Source organism: Hypanus sabinus, chromosome 8, assembly GCF_030144855.1.
Source record: "Hypanus sabinus isolate sHypSab1 chromosome 8, sHypSab1.hap1, whole genome shotgun sequence".
Lineage (NCBI taxonomy): Eukaryota > Metazoa > Chordata > Chondrichthyes > Myliobatiformes > Dasyatidae > Hypanus > Hypanus sabinus.
Window position 1 is genome coordinate 40,061,854 of NC_082713.1, and position 18,005 is coordinate 40,079,858.

The 18,005-nt window shown below is 42.9% G+C and overlaps 1 protein-coding gene across 1 annotated transcript in view; it reads right to left on the reverse strand.

The window, feature by feature from the left end:
* The window catches only part of mcts1 (MCTS1 re-initiation and release factor), a 32,438-nt gene that overhangs the window by 11,742 nt on the left and 2,691 nt on the right, over nucleotides 1-18,005 (reverse strand). Inside the window, exons 3-5 of the mRNA XM_059977002.1 lie at nucleotides 13,548-13,645; nucleotides 11,376-11,509; nucleotides 5,700-5,767 (exon numbers count right to left, since the gene is read on the reverse strand). Of these exons, the coding sequence (XP_059832985.1) occupies nucleotides 5,700-5,767; nucleotides 11,376-11,509; nucleotides 13,548-13,645 (300 nt within the window). The remainder of the gene's footprint in view (nucleotides 1-5,699; nucleotides 5,768-11,375; nucleotides 11,510-13,547; nucleotides 13,646-18,005) is intronic.

The window sequence follows — 18,005 nt, forward strand, 5'->3', positions numbered from 1 at the left end:
CTTTCAAAGTGGATGACCTTGCATTTACCAACATTGTAATCGATCTGTCAGACCTTTGCCCACTCACTTAACCTATCTATGTCTCTCTGCAGACTCTCTATACCTTCTGCACAATTTGCTTTTCCACTCAATTAAGTGTCCTCAGCAAACTTAGGTACACCACTCTTCTAGATTGTTAACGTATATTGTAAACCTTTTCTCCTTGGAGGGATGGAGGATGCCAGGTGACCTGATAGAGGTGTATAAGATGATGTGAGGCATTGATCGCGTGGATAGTCAGAGGCTTTTTCCCAGGGCTGAAATGGCTAACACGAGAGGACACAGTTTTAAGATGCTTGGAAGCAGGTACAGAGGAGATGTCAGGGGTAAGTATTTTACGCAGAGAGCGGTGAGTGCGTGGAATGGGCAGCCCCCTCTTCCAGATTGTTAACGTATATTGTAAACAGTTGCAGGATCAGCACCGACCCCTGAGGCACACTGCTCACCACTGATTGCCAACCAGAGTAATACCCATGTATCCCAACTGTCTGCTTTCTATTAGTTAACCAATCGTCTTTCCATGATAATACATCACCCCCAACTCTATGCATCCTTATCTTATGGTCAAGTCTCTTATGTGGCATCTTGTAGCGGTGTGCTACACGCAGCGCTAAAATAACATCACGGAGTCGGTAAACTGCAGTTAAAGACTTTATTCGAACTTCGCAGCTTCGCTTTAAAGCCTCCCTGATCCCGCCCTCCCCGGGCGCGGATGCTGTAGGAGACTGTATTCACAGTCCCGCGCGAGCTTTTCCCTTTGTTGGTGAAGCAGACCTGGCACCTTTTTGGGACTGGTCTTTATGCCGGCACGCTGGCTATTTGTGAGCCGGTTCGAGTGCGCTAGGAAGTGGGTCGCCACAATCTTATAAAATGCCTTCTGGAAATGGATCCATTCAGAACTGAGATGAGGAGGAATTTCGTTCAGAAGGGGAGGAATCTATGGCATTCATTGCCACAGGCAGTTGTGGAGAGCAAGTCATTGGTATATATAAAGCAGGGTTTGATATGTTGTTGATTAGTAAGGTTACAGGCAGAAAGCAGGAGAATGGGGTTAAGAGGGATAATACATTAGCTGTGATCGGATGGTGGAGCAGACGATGGCCAAATAGCCTAAATCTGTCTTATTCTTATGACTTGACAGGTTGAATGCAAGGGAAATACTTCTCGGCAGAAGAGTCTATGGACTGAGCTACAGCTGCAGAATAAGGGATGGGCTGTAGAGATCTGAGATAGATGGCAAACCTTTGGAATCGTGTATTCCTCTGGGTTACGGAGGCTCAGTTGTGTTCAGTCCAAGGATGAGACATTTCTGGAGATTTTGGCCACAAAAGTATATGGGGAGAGTGCTAGAAAGAAAGCTTCAGGGACTGAATAGCTACTGTTACTAATATTTCTTCAGCAGTTAACTGTTACTTGAATTCCTAAATAAACCCAAGCCTAATGTACCATCTGACTGAGTGCTCTCAACCAAATCATTCTTTTTGCCTTGATAGCGTAAAATATTCCGTATTCTTTTTTAGAGCACTGACTTAGAAACACAGAAGCAGAAAACTTACAGCACAATACAGGCCCTTTGCCGACAAAGCTATGCTGAACATGTCCTTATCCAAGAAGTTACCTAGGGTTACCCATAGCCCTCTATTTTTCTGAGCTCCATGTACCTGTCCAGGAGTCTCTTAAAAGACCCTGTAGTATCCGCCTCCACCACCGTCACCGGCAGCCCATTCCATGCACTCACCACTCTCTGCGTAAAATACTTACCCCTGACATCTCCTCTGTACCTGCTTCCAAGCATCTTAAAACTGTGTCCTCTCGTGTTAGCCATTTCAGCCCTGGGAAAAGCCTCTGACTATCCACACGATCAATGCCTCACATCATCTTATACATCTCTATCAGGTCACCTGGCATCCTCTGTCCCTCCAAGGAGAAAAGGCCGAGTTCACTCAACCTATTCTTATAAGTTATGCTCCCCAATCCAGGCAACATCCTTGTAAATCTCCTCTGCACCCTTTCTATAATTTCCACAACCTTCCTGTAGCAAGGTGACCAGAACTGAGCACAGTATTCCAAGTGGGGTCTGACCAGGGTCCTATAATAGCTGTAACATTACCTCTCGGCTCTTAAACTCAGTCCCACGGTTGATGAAGGCCAATGCACCATATGTCTTCAGAGTCAACCTGCGCAATAGCCTTGAGTGTCCTATGGACTCAGACCCCAAGGTTTCTCTGATCCTCCACACTGCCAAGAGTCTTACCATTAATACTATATTCTGCCATCATAGTTGACCTACCAACCTCACACTTATCTGGGTTGAGCTCCATCTGCCACTTCTCAGCCCAGTTTTGCATCCTATCAAAGTCCTGCTGTAACCTCTGACAGCCCTCCACACTATCTACAACACTCCGAACCTAAAGCTTACAAATGCAGGCCTTTCTCTTTAACAAAAAGAGCAGAAAAATAAAATTCTCACTCAATGGTTTATCATTAAAATAAACATCAACAATAGGAGCTATCTTTTTGGTCCAATCAGAAAACTGCTTTGTTTCGTCCATCTTGCCTCTTGCTGTGGAAAAGGGGCAATACCCCTCCATCCCTTGTTAAGGGGGGGGGGGACGGACGAGGGCACGCCTGTGGCATATCAAATTATCCGACAAACAATTAGTTTTTGTTGAACTGTAGATCATGGTCTCTCTTTGGGGTCTTTGCTTTTACTTACTTGGTATATAGCGGGTGTTGATGCTTCCAGCTGAAATAAGATGGGGGGGGGGAGGGCAGAATGGAGGGGAGTGATGTTGCTTGTGCATGGAAGGGGCAAAAGGTGTTTTGGTGATCTAATGTTTTATTGCCATTCATTCTTTGGAGGTTCTCCTGCTTTCATGGATATATACGAAATGCAGGAATTTCAGGTCATGTACTGTAACACATCCTGATATTAAATGGAACCACTGAGCCACTGATCCCTTGCTCTTGCTCCATTATTCCATTAAAGAGGCTAATCTTCTTCCAATGCTCCTGTCCTGGACCAAGTCTCCTGATTACCTTAATATCTAAAAATCAACTTCAGACATAATATAATTATTGAAAGGTGAACTTCCACAAACCTCAGACCAATTATTCATTATCCTCCCACCCTCAACGTGGAAGTGTCTTCTCATCTCTGTTCTGAATGGCCAAATTACTATTTTTGCTACAATCTCATTTGTGACACACCCTGTCAGAAAAAATATTGTCGCCTGCATATACCTATTAAAAACTGTGTGCATTTCAATAGGATAACTGGGCACCATGGTAGTATAGAGGTTAGCATGACACTATTACAGATCAGAGTGTAAAAGCCCAATTCTGACATCTGTAAGAAGTCTGTATGTGCTCCCTCTGGAATGCGTGGGTTTTCTCCAGATGCTCCAGTTTTCTCTCAGTCTAAACTCTACTGGTTAGTAGGTTAATGATTCATTGTAAATTGGCCTGTGATTAGCCTAGGGTTAAATTGCGGGTTGCAGGGCGGCGGGGCTCGAAAAGCTGGCTGGGTCTATTCCTCACTGTATTTCTAAATACAAAAATAAGTAATCTTTCACTCTTTTCAGTTCTGAGGAACAGAACCCCAGTTTTCCTAATCTTCCTTTACAAAACAAACTCCATTTTCCCAGAAATCAGTTTGGTGGATCTTTATAACATTCTTTCATTGCAAGAAACAGATTTCTTAGGTAGGAAAACAAGATCTAATTACAATATCCCTGCATTCCATTCAGGAGTTATAAAATTCCACTAAGATATCTTGACTGGAAATTTGCACTGAAGTCTTCTTGCAATGAAGACTAACATATAACTTGCCTTCCCAATTATCACATTTGTACATTAATTATGAGTGATTTGCTAATAAGAGCCCGTCTAAATGCATCACGATTTTAGAATAATCCGCTTTTCCATTTTATTTTCCTACCAAAGTTGATGTTCATATACTTTCCACATTATATCCTCACCTATTCACTAAGTCTGCCTGTCTGCCCTCAAAGCCTCTTTGCATCTCCTCACAACTTATACAACCACCTATAATTGAATGCAGTTTTGATAACTAGCATCTCTTCACCTCTGTTTGCAATTAGCCCATTGCTGCTTGTGGTAACTTTTAAGAAAGTTATGTTTACGCTGCTGAAGGCCACAGGGTAAGTGCTCCTCCAGTACTCAATTCAAGTATGATATGTGGCACTGAACATAAGTGAGGAATCTTCTATGAAGTCTTGTCTATCTAGGCCTTCCTCCTCATACCATTATAACTGGACTGATAATGAATTCAATTCTGCAATACAAGGCGTTTTCAACTTCAGAACAACTACAACCAACAGCAAATAGAAACCATACAGTTGCAAAGCAAAGGAACCCATTTTTCTCCCATGCCCCACACACATCTCAATTCACATTACTGCAGGGTACTCTACACCATGCACTAGGCTGACAACCTGAAGCCTCAAGGTAATATTGCAACGCGAGTGCAATTGTAGGCAACTGAACCGACCAGTTGGAACAATAACACTGTTCTTTTATATTTGATGGGTCTAATTCTTAATACTCCCTACCCAAGAGAACTTCATTTGAAGGAATTCAACATTTCAAGAAGGTATCACCACTAATTTCTCAAGGAAAATTAAGGAGAGGCAATAAATTCTTCAAAATATAAAGAAATACAAAGACTAATTTACTTTTTTCTGACCAACACCTGAATCCAAGAAATAAATGGTTATCGTATAACTGAAAGCATTATCTTGTTTATTGTAAGCAAATATCAAAACAAAATACAGTCGATTTTGTGTAATTGGGGCAGCCACTTACTTGGGACAACTCTCAAAGAACGAAAACTAATCAAGAAAACAGCCAAGTTCCTTTCCTTTATTTGGGACTCTAGGCCATTTACTTGGTACAAGAGACTGTTGCCAAACAGCTAGTGTTAGTTTTGTTCAGTGGTTATTAGATACGACGCCACGCTTAGAATGAACTAAATAGCATCACTTGTGTGTGTTTGTGTTCAAAGTAGTGAATATTGTCACTGATAGTTGGTAAGTAACAAGTAGTAAGACAATTTAGACAACACACACAAATTGCCGGAGGAACTCAGCAGGCCAGGCAGCAATTATGGAAAAGAGTACAGTCAACTTTTTAGGCCAAGACCCTCAGCAATTCCTCCAGCATTTTGTGGGTATTGCTCAAATTTTCAGTTTCTGCAGATTTTCTCTTGTTTGAAGCCAATTCAAACCGTTTTGTTCACTGCAGTTTCAAACATTTAGTTAGGAACTATTTGAGGATACAATCATCGAAAGCATTGTTTGAAAACAGTCCAATAGTCACACTAGGTGTCTGCCCTGATTTTTTTCATTTACAATCAATCAATAGAGCATGGCATGGTACACTGGATTAATTTTTCTGTCAATAATTATTAGAAACTAATAGTTTTATAATACTGTTGTAGTACTGATAGTGTTCTAATTTATTCTGTATTTCATTTAAATACACAGCTCGTTACTTGGTTAAAAAGTAGTTTGTCTTTTTAAAAAAAATGAATTTTTAGCTATTTCCATGAAACTTTGGCTAATTGGGACAGCTGCCTAATTGGACCAAAATGTACTGGTCCCAATGAGTTGCAATTAATTGAAATACTGGATACTTACATTTTATCTGCTGGCATCTTCATGACTCCCACAGAAAGGGCATGCTGTTTGCCTTCTGCCATAATAGCCTTAAGAATTGCAAGTTAAGAAAATGTTCAGGTACTAAGAGAGTAAAATAAAGGTGTTCATCTACAAATAATCATATACAAGATCTGAACATGTAATTTTTACAAAGAGAATAATACTGTAAATGAAATCTGGTATTTTCACCCCCATTCCAATGAGTGAACTAAATGTTAGAAAATATTTTCAAACGGTGTGGAACTAACAAAGTTATACAACGCAGAAGACACTTCAGCCACCTCCTCCATGCTAATCATCAAGCACTCATCTGCATTAGTTCCAGTACTGGTCTGTGGCCTTCTTTGCCTTAGTGATTCAAGTGGTCATCTAGATATTTCATAAATGTAGACACAAGAGACTACAGATGCTGGCATCTGAAATATAAAACTACTGGAAAAAATCAGCAGTTCCATCAGCATTTAGGGAAACAGTCTTAACACTTTGGGTTACGACTCTGCCTCAGGCCCAGGAGCATCTGCTTCCACGACCCATTCAAATGGGCAAGTCACATTCTAACCATCTTCCAGGTTAAAAAGCTCTTCCTCAAATCTTTTCTAAAGTTCTCATCTCTTACCTTAATCCTATACCCTCAGCCTTGAGGAAAGTTTTCCTGTTACGTCCTTTGTAATTTTGTGCATGTCAGATCACCCTCAACCTCCTCCACTCCAAGCAAACCAAATCCTCATTATCCAGTCTATTCTCATAACTGAAACACTCCAAACCCAGCAAAATACTGGAGAATGTTGTCTGCACCTTTGCTGGTGTAATCAAATCCTTCCAGTCGTGTGGTGACCAAAACTGTATGTAGTAGGGCCATTGTGCTCTAATTAATGCTCAATAAAAAATGACCATAAACTCTTTACTTTTATATTCTGTTCCCTGGCTAAAGGCAGCAAGTATCCTGCAGTTATTTTTCACCACTTTCAAACAGTGTCACCATCTTCTGAGATCCCTGGATTTGGACAGCAAGGTGGCTCCGTTTCTCAATATTCGCTTTGGGCCCTACATTAATTGTACAACTCCTAACTTTATTAATTCTCCCAGTGTGATGGTTTAAGATGGCGCCGGTATCTGGCGACTCTGTGTGTGCTCTCCCGAGCAAACTGCCCTCTACACTATCCTATACCCGAGAAACCCTTCTAAACCTCCAATGTGCTACATCTAGCAAGATCAACGACATCCTGGCGAAGCCACTGACCCAGCTGGAGATTATCGATGCTCCAGAATTGCTTCTTCAACTCCGGACCACACCTGGACCCGATTGGCAAGGCCTGGTCCGTTGGTGGTCATCCACAGCTGACGGTAGTGAGGCCTCCACTGCCGACCTCAGAAATCGAGCCCGGGGCTTGGCTGGAGCAGAGGCCTCCGCAAATGTGACTCAGTTCATGGATTTGTTTCAACCGGCAGCCCAGCCCTCCGGAATTAAGTGTCGGCTTTGGGGCCCGACCTGATCAACATCCCGAGCCCCCGGCAGTTGGAAGTGGCAGTGGAGCCTCCCGTCACTCAGCCCAACCTGGAGCGCCCGACGACGCGACCTGCCGATCGATCCCCACAGGACGCGTCCACCAACCGCAAAGAGCTGCCAACAACACACTGCATCGATGGAAACCTGGAAAGATGCACTATTTACCGAGGAAGCGTGGGAAAAGAGCTGGGCTGCTGGTCAGATTGAAGCAGAGGGGCTTTAGGGTGCCTCTGCCCACCATCCTACTAGCTAACGTGCAAGCCATAGAGAACAAGGTGGATGATCTTAAAGGGAGACTCACCTACTGCAGGGAGATGCAGAACTGCTGTGTATTCTGTTTCAGAGACCTGGCTCTCCCCGCCACCCCCAACTGTGCCATCCGACCAGACGGATTTTCGATCCATCGGATGGACCGCATGGCGTCTTCGGGCAAGACAAAGGGAGGTGGTGTCTGCCTATCAACACTGTGTGGTGCCCGGACACAGTGGCACTGACAAGCTCCTGCAGTCCGGACCTGGAACATCTGTCGGTGAAGTGTCGTCCCTATTATCTGCCACGGGAATTCACCTCAGTCATACTGACAGCGGTCTACATTCCCCCACAGGCGGACGTGGAGTGTGCTGTCAATACACTGTATGCCAACATCAGTGAACTTGAGACCAGGTATCTGGAGGCTTTGCTCATTATAGCCGGGGACTTTAACCAGGCCAGCCTCAGAAAAGCGCTGCCAAAGTTATACCAACATGCCTCCTGCTCCACTAGAGGCCCGAATATACTTTGACCATTGCTACATAGCAGTCAAGGATGCCTACTGCTCCGTCCCACGACCTCACTTCGGAAAATCGGACCATCAGGCCGTACTCCTCCTCCCGGCTTACAAACAAAATCTGAAGCGGGAGGTCACGGTGTCAAAAGTGGTGTCGCGTTGGACAGAGGAAACGGATGAGATCCTCCGTCTGCTTTGAATCGGTGGACTGGTTAGTATTCAAGGACTCAGCAGCTAACCTCGATGAGTATGCCTCAGCTGTCACGGACTTTATCTGGAAATGCACGGAGGACTGTGTGTCTCCCAAGACGATCCGGGTATTCCCTAATCAGAAACCTTGGGTGAATTATGAGGTCCACTCCCTTTTGAAGGCTAGAGCTGTGGCTTTTAGGTCCGGGGATACAAGTCGCTACAGGGAATCCAGGCATGAACTCCGGAAAGCCTTTAAGGTTGTCAAGAGGCAATATCGAGCCAAGTTGGAAGCCCAGGCTAACCAGAGGGATGCCTGTAGACTATGGCAGGGTCTAAATGAGATCACTGGGTGCAAAGAAAAGGCTGGGAATATCAATAACTGTAGTGCTTCTCTTCCTGACAAACTTAACGTATTCTACACAAGATTCGAACAGGAGCGTCCCGCCCCCTCTGGATGAACTGGACCTGGTGGCATTGAGATTCATCGTCACCGAGGAAGACATTAGAAAGCCTTCCTGAAGATAAATCCAAGGAAGGCAACGGGCCCAGGCCTGTGCAAGCGAGCTTGCTGGAGTGTTTGCTGACATCTTAAACTGCTCCCCACTTCAGTCTAAGATCCCCTCGTGTTTTAAGAAGGCAACGATAATCCCAGTGCCAAAGAAAAACAAGGTGGCATGTCTGAATGACTATCGACCTGTGGATCTGACATCAATTGCTATGAAGTGCTTGGAGCGATTGGTTATGGCACACATCAACCATAGCCTACCGGTCAACCTCGACACTTTGCAATTCGCCTACCAGAGCAACAGGTCAACAGCAGATGCCATCTCTCTGGCACGACATTCCTCCTTAGAACACCTGGAGAATAAAGACGCATATGTAAGGCTCCTTTTCATTGACTACAGCTCTGCCTTTAATACCATCATTCCAAATAAACTGATTCCTAAGTTCCGGAACCTGGGTCTTAGCACTCAGATCTGCAACTGGATCTTCAACTTCCTCACAGACAGGACCCAGTCTGTAAAAATAGGGGAAAAGCTCTCCTCTGAGCACCGGTGTCCCACAAGGCTGTGTACTCAGCCCCCTGCTGTACTCACTGTACACCCATGATTGTGTAGCCAAGTTTCCATGGAACTCAATATATAAGTTTGCTGATGACACCACAATTGTAGGCTGTATCTTGGGTAATGATGAATCGGAGTACAGAGAGGAAATTAAGAACCTGGTGGCATGGTGTGAAGACAATAACCTATCCCTCAACATCAGCAAGACAAAGGAAATGGTTGTTGACTTCAGGAGTAGCAGATTGCATCTACATAGGTGGTGCGCAGGTGGAACAGGTCAAAAGCTTTAAGTTCTTAATATCACAAATGACCTGACTTGGTCTAACCAAGCAGAGTCCACTGCCAAGAAGGCCCACCAACGCCTTTACTTCCTGAGGAAGCTGAAGAAATTTGGCCTGTCCCCTAAAACCCTCACTAATTTTTATAGATGCATCATAGAAAGCATTCTTCTAGGGTGCATCACAACCTGGTATGGAAGTTGTCCTGTCCAAGACTGGAAGAAGCTGCAGAAGATAGTGAACATACCCCAGCACATCACACAAACCAATCTTCCATCCTTGAACTCACTTTACACCACACGCTGTCGGAGCAGTGCTGCCAGGATAATCAAGGACACGACCCACCCGGCCAACACACTTTTTGTCCCTCTTCCCTCCGGGAGAAGGTTCTGGAGCTTGAAGATTCGTGTGGCCAGATTTGGGAACAGCTTCTTTCCAACTGTGACAAGACTGCTGAATGAATCCTGACCTGGATCTGGACTGTACCTTCCAAATATCCAGACCTAACTTGCACTACTTTACTTTCCCTTTTCCATTTTCTAATTATAATTTATAATTTAAATTTTTTATTATATTTACTTGGATTCGTACTTCAGGGAGCACGAAGCGCAGAATCAAATATCGCTGTATGATTGTACACTCTAGTATCAATTGTTTGGTGATAATAAAGTAAAGTATCACCTTTCACTTGTCAGCATTAAATTCCATTTGCCATTGTGGACAAGATGGCCTGTTTCGTGCTGTAATGGTTATGGTTATTATTCTGCACATCTTACCACCTCGACAGTAGCCTATCAATACCACTGATTCATGTGTATTCTTCAATCACACCCCAGGCAATAATTGTAGAGGGAAATGGACAGTTGATATTTTGCATCAAGACCCTTCAAATGTACAAACAGAGAACCCACCGCAAAATACTTGAATCATTGACAAGTGAGGACAGAATCTACTAGTTGTTACTCAAGCTGAACAGCTGATCAACGTGCACCAACAAGAATGACACATGAATCGGATAAAAATAGCAGTGGTAGCCCACATAGAGCTTGGCTGTTCTGATCTTTAGACAGCTACACAGTAGAATTTCCTGGCCTAGTTCCATAACCTTTGATTTCCCCATTTCCAGAATTAAATCTCAGCTTTAAATATATTTTCTGACTCGGCTTCAAAGCAGAGATAAAAGATTTCAAAAATTCATAATTATTCAAAAGAATAAACCCTTAAACACACTGTCAATCATCTCACTAGATACAATGCCATACTTCCGTCTACCAATCTGTTAACTCTCTCATAATGTGGTCAAATTAGAACCCATGACTCTCAAATATACAGAATTCCACAACCATTCAATTAAAGAAATTGCTACTCATCTCTGTCCTAATGGCTGGAATCTTATTTGGAGGTTGTGTTCCCTAATTCCTAAATCATAGCGAGATGACACTTCACCTAACCATCTATTCAGTCAACCCAGCCAAGAAATTTCTATTACTGAGAGATAATCATAACTTAGGTAGAGTGAACCTTGTATTTACAGGTCCATGAATTCAGAAGGGCTACAGTGCAGATTGATTCAGAATTAGATATAATGTACCTTATGATTTGGTGCATTTTTTTAAAACCAATTCCATTAAGTTTAAAATTACCCTACATGAAGGACTACCCCCCCCAAAGTCACATTTTGAAGGACTTAAACAGAACATATTGAAATTGCTGTGAAAGTGATCTGGCAAACTACTCAGTTTGCAACTCACTTTCCCTAGTACAACAACTTCATTAAAAGTACTTTAATTTTACAGAACAGTATTTGTATTACGTTTCTAGTAAATTGAAGAGTCACCAGAAGGATACAACTATTGTGTCAATGTCAGCTGGGTACAGCTTAGCTCCAGGGGAGGTCAAACCAGGACACATGATATTGGCACCACTGAGCACAAACTTGATAGCTCCTTTATCAACCTGCTGTTGTGGCAAAATGACAGGATCTGTAATGAAAAGAAATTAAGATCAATAAATTAAAACAGTTTTATGACAGACACATTACTGTTTGTCACAATATTAAGGCTTCATCTCATTTTGTACTTAACTTACAGTTAATTAATGCTTTTCCATAACTTCACTCAGAAGGAAATCAACAAACATTAATTTTTGCTGACCCAGCTTCTATCCCATCCTCTCCTCATAAGTTTGACTCATACCTGTGATCTCCGGCAATTCTCAAAACTCAGATCTTTTCTGCTGTTTAAATACATTGCAAAAGGGGAAAAGATTGTTGACACACTTAAAAAAAAAATCAAAGGAACTGAAATTCACTGAGCTTTTCACTGCAATAAATGATCCCCATTTTCAAATAGAGAAGCCAATTTTATTGTCTGGGGTCTCCCCATAGATCTGATAAAATAATCTTTTTTTTTTTTTTAAATAATTTTTTATTGCATTTTTAAATGACAAAGTATGAAAAAAACAATGTATATAACCCATACCCCCTCCCCTTAACCCCTCCCCCCTAACTGCCCCTTAGAAAAAAAAGAAAGAAAGAAAGAAAGAAAGAAAGAAAGAATGCCTGGTGGTTGGAAGATCTCCACATGCTCCATGGAGTTCGTAATAATTTTAATATGTATATTTATTTCTTCCCCCTAATAACCAATTGTTTCATCTTTACTGGAACAAATTACAGGAACACAATTTCCTCATAATCCAATATTATTTTTACTAGGTGATATTGAAGGGATAAAACCGAAACTCAAACTAAATAAGTATCAGAAAGAATTTATAAAAATTGCACTGGCAGTAGCCAAAAAAGCTATTGCAGTTACTTGGAAATCGGATTCACATTTAAGTATAGATTCTTGGAAGAAAGAAATCTATGGTTGTATTCCATTAGAAAAAATTACTTATAATTTAAGAGATAAATATGAAACATTTTTGAAAATTTGGAGCCCTTATTTACAAAAGATAGGATTAAATATATAGATGCTGATAAAATAATCTTGACCTAAAAGGAAATCTGGGTCTATCTCCAGCTCAACAGAAACTTTACCGATAAGCATAGGGCTCATTACTGTATACATACACACAAACACTTTTAACCCACTCAGCCCCACCAGCCTGCTCTATCATTCAGGTGGCTAATCTGATTACAGCCTCAGTTCCTGCCTACCATATTAATTAGTACTTTACTTATTGAGAATCTATTAATAATGGGACAGAGTACTAACAAGATAGGAAGATGCACTGGAGATGTATTAAGTGAGGAAGCAAGGGACAATGAAGGAAGCAGTGAGAAACATGGAACTTGGTTCTTCAAATTAGACTAAAATCTGTCTAGTAGGACAATCAATATAAAACACATTTTTTGTAACAGGCCCTTGGATACACATAAATCTGGCACTCACTGCAAAGAGTCATGCACAACTGCCAAACAGGAACAAGCATTTATCTGGAGATTCAATGGACAGTGATAAGGGTGCATATACAAACAGCCAGTCGGTCAGAACAGAAAGCTTGCTTAAGCCTATAAAGAAGTGAAATACATTTTAAAATTCCTTACCAGTTTTATCTCAAGAACATAAGCAAGCAGATCTTTTTAAATTAATGATGAAACTAATGTTATTTAAAATACAATTTTCACTACATTAGGAACCTGGGGGGATACCATGTAAATTACTTTTACGCTTTACTATTGTTGCAATCTGCGTACTTTAAATTAGAAAAAAGATCTTCAAAACGTTACACACAGAAGTCAGATTAATCGCCTTACTCCATGAGTAACAACTTGGGTCTTAAAAATGAATAATGGTGTATCAATCCACTGCAATCGTCTCTTCTGTAAGGACTAGCTTCTTAACTCTGGGTTGGTTTAAGAATTAAACTATAACTAAAAGGGCATTTATTTTCCATATCTCTTAAGATATAGCGTTTGAAAATAACTCAGAAACAGCAAAGGTAAAATATCCACTCAGTAAATAATTTTGACCTTATCAGTTCTCTGAGAATATTTAAATATTAAAACAATTAACCTACATTTGTGAAGTAATCGCAAGGTGGGGAAGAATGGTCCCTCCCTTTGTCTAAAGAACAGCAATTCTCCATTAACCGTCAGGATCTCAATATGTTCATGGCTTCAGAGAAAGAAGGAAAATGAAGTATAAGGTTATCATGTTGTCAAAGTAATAATTCTTTTTTTTTACATTTCCAGTTCAATCACATTGTCCTGCAGACTGCAATGTAGTCTTAATACTTTTTTTCCTCTTCCAAATGTAATATCCAAAATTATTACCTACCTATGATGCTCAAGATTAGAATAACTATTTTATTCTTGTTTAACTGTGTTTCCATGGTTATTCATTACATGAAAATAGTTCAAAGAAAATGCACAATTACTCATGAATATGAGGAAGATGGAGGGATATGGACATTGTGTAGGTAGGAGGGATACGTTTTTGGGTTTTTTAGTTACTTTTTAGATGATTCAGCATAAGATTGTGGGCCGAAGGCCTGTTTCGTGCTGTAATGTTCTATGTTCATGAAGCACAGTGATTGTCTGCTTACATCAAAATGATCTAGTTGAACAACATGCCAGGTACAATGAGACAAACAGCTGGTTAAAAATTTTTTTTACTGGCAAGAATGGAGAATGTTGATTATAGCATAAGGGCAACCTTCAGATAATTGATAGATATCGCCATTAATATTACCAAGTGAGGCTTTTCACATCTTCCAACAAATTAAATTTTCTAAAACCACCACGTTACAAAATATCAGGCTAGATTACAGTGGAAATTCTCAAGGTATCAGCCTACAGAACAGAGTGCTACAAATTACATTCTGATTACACAACTGAAAAAACTTATGCAGGTCTCCACACTTATAAAATTTAGTTCAGCATGTCAAAGCACATGAGTAACAAAAAAATCTGTGCGGGTTAAGGAATTAATGACAGTTTGGGTTAAAGCCCTGCAACAAGAGTGCAAAAATGCAGATAATTCCTTTTGTTATTTCCATTTTAGTGGGGAAAATAATGTGCAGAGTCTTTAATCTTTAGAAAGTATGAAAAGAATGGGCATGGAGTTTTTTTTTCTTCTCCTTAGAACACTACCTCCAAATGGGATGGCAGCATTATCATTGACAGCTTTCAGGCATCAGTGATATTTCCTGAGCTTTATTTGAAGTTAACGTTTCACAAATGTTTTGCTCATCATGTGTTACCATATTGGGAAAAGAAAAAAATTACCTAAGAATATTCTATTCTTACTGAGCATGAACAGAGGGCTCTGGACTTCTGTTCCACTCTAATCCACATATAAGCACTTCTCAATCAACAATTTTTCCTTCCATCTGAAAAACACCTGACGAAGAACAACTCAGCGCGAGATTCAAATGTGGGAGGCTTTTCAAGTAGCCCGATGACATCCTACCCATTTACCTGTAACCCCTTGGGTCACCTCAGGCTCGCTCAGCTCGTTTCGTCTAGGGGGAGCAGCCTTCGGCCCCGCCAAACTGGGTAATCAGCTGGTGTGGATGCTGTGTGATGTCCCCGCCTCGCCCACAAACAGACAGTACACCATAAGCGATTAAATGAGTACAATTTATAAAGGTTACTATAACTAAGTGATTAATAACGATACAGTATATATGAAGAGAAAAATAAAGAAAAGGCGCCAAACTTATCAGTCCAAACCACTTCGTGCACAACCGTTGGAGCTCAATTTCTGAAGTCTTCTGGCCACCATTCGATCCCCTCCGAACTCCGACTCGCAGCTCAGGACCCTCCGAACTCCTCGACTCGCAGCTCAGGACCCTCCGAGTGGTCAACCAAGCACATCTAGCTTCATCCCCCCTTCCTCGGAGTACTTCCCAGCCTCGGACCCCCCTTTGGGGTCCGATCCTCGCCCCGCTTACAGCATTGCGTCCTCTCTCTCGACCCCCTCGCGCTGATCTGCCCAAAAGCCCGTAAACAAAAGCTTACCGACTCAGAAGAAAGAACATTAATCCCCATTTGGTTTACAAAGGAATACCATTCTCGTTATCAGTAAATTAGCATTCCTGCTAGTTAACAAAAAGAAGAAACCCTTTCCCAACAGTAACAAAGAAGAAAAGAAACCCCCTTTACACTCTACCTCCACCAAATAAAAGTCATGCCCTCATGACTACTAAATAACTCGCCACCTTTCCTGCCAACACACCGTAACCCAAGCATAAACAGTGACATCTCCTCCCCACACAGTAAACCTCACACCCGGTTTTTCAGGTGCTACTTAGGCCAACTATCTGGGAGTTCCCTAACCCTTCTGAGACCGCCGTACCCCCTCCCCTAAACCCTTCAGGCTCGGACACAACTGGGGATACCTTGGGCCCACTACCAACTCCTCACTCAACCTCTCACTCATGCACCACACTGCACACAGCTAACTCTCCCCGCTACACCTGACTCAATGGGAGAAGGGCCAAAGGTCTCTTCCTCAATCGAGGGAAAGTCAGCAAAAGGCAGCATGTACCACACATCCAGCACATCATCCATCGAATCTGTATTCTTCCTCATTTCTGTGATCAGTAGCTGCTGTTTGATCTTCTCCAAATGGAAACACGTGGCCTGCACTGCTCCCGCAGTCTCTTCAGCCTCCTGTTCAGTATTCACTGCACTTCTCTCCAGTTTTTTCTTCCTCATGACTTCTTCCAGATCAACTTTCAGGTTTTGCACTTCATTTGAACTGTCGGTGGTCATCTTCAGGTTCCCTTCAAGCTTCCGCTTCTCTCTTCTGAGATTTGTCTGTAATTTCTTCACCTCCGCAAACTCCCCTCTCCGGGTTCTCAGTTTGCTATTACCCTCAGTCAGACAACTTTCTTCATTCTCTCCAACTTGTATGTCTTCCGAATGGTTCCAGATCACTTTCTCCAGTCTCTCCGTCTTCATTTCAAACTTTATTCCGTAGAGACAGTCACTCACGAGCTGCGACCTTCGCCAGCCCTGGCACATGTCCAGAAAACACTTTAACTCTGTAATTCTCAGCCGCTCCTGCAACAAACTCACTTCATATTCTCCTGAGGCAAGTCCAAATACCAAAAGATCATCCACATACACCAAAACTCCAAACGCCTCCACATCCCCTATGGTCTTCCACCTGCCCTGCAGGAAGGTTGCAAGGGCTCCAGATATGCCCTGTGGCATCTTTTCGGACCCGAAGACTCCTAGGGAATTTATAACGGCCGTCTTCTCCTTGTCGGCCCCACTCATCGGGATCTGGCAACATCCACTCCTCAGATCCAGCACCTTAAACACATCGCACCACTCAGACAGGCCATCGCCCCTTCGGCCCTCAGGGCCATATTCTGGTCACTGACAGTGCGCCTCTTTAACGCAATATAATCCACAGACACGCTGCCTATGTCTTCCATGGCTGTAGGGGCCAGTCGCCACAACCTCTCTCTCTCCGAGGTGTCTTCAGCAGTCAACTCCCCTCCCTTGTGGTATTCTGCAGCGTCCACTAAGAGGGTCTCACCCTCAGATACTTCCCCCAGGCCGTACCACCACTGGCTCTTGTTTGAATTGGGTATCGGCCCAATGCTGCTACACACGTCCGCATAAGCAGCTCGAAACTCTGGGTGCATCGACAATGCCTCCAAACAGCGCTCACCCGCCTCCTCCGGGCAGGCCCCCATGCGCACCAGCAGGATATTGGTTCTCTCTAGAACAGAAATGCTGCCCATCTCAACAGGGTCCGGACACATCAGCATTAACGATTCATGAACCTCAGTCTCCTCCACATTTGCCTCTAAGAACTCCATTTTCACTGACCAACAACCGTTGTCTGGATAATCATCGGCACTGGTACCCCAAATCTCCAGTGCCCTCAATGTCGTCAAGGGTAAATGCTTCCAATAACGATTATGAAACAAACTGTACAGCAACTGAACCAGCGCCTCGGTGCCGAGGATGGCTTTAACTTGACTTCCATCCATCCGTAACAACACCTGTGCGCTTGGTCCCTCTAAGCCTTCAGGAATGGGGTCTGCTCCTTTCGGGAGTTCATTGGTACATTGCTGGGAATGTGCTCCCCCAGAGACCCCAAGCCGTTTCCCCACTGGGCCTCCTCTAAGTTTCCCGACACCTCTCGAATCAACGTAACAACTGATCCCCTTGGCACCACAAGCAATTTATCTGCCCCCCTAGGCAAAAAGGGATACCCTAAAAACTTCCCACCAATCTCCTGCCACGGATATGATAAGCCCCCCAGCTGCGGCATTTGACTTCCAGTCGAACCACACGCATTTTCCCACACTTTCCCAGAATTGGCAGCGGTCACTTCGAGGTAATTGCGCCCGACAGTTCTAACAAAGTCACCAGCCCGCCTACTCAAACTTTCAACCCGTCCCTATCGCTTTTCCTCAGCCAAGCACTGCCACTCACCCAACAACTGAGGGGTCCGCTCCGCCCACGCCTCCGCCCCTTTAGGGCTGGACATTATTCCAACAACTGGGCGG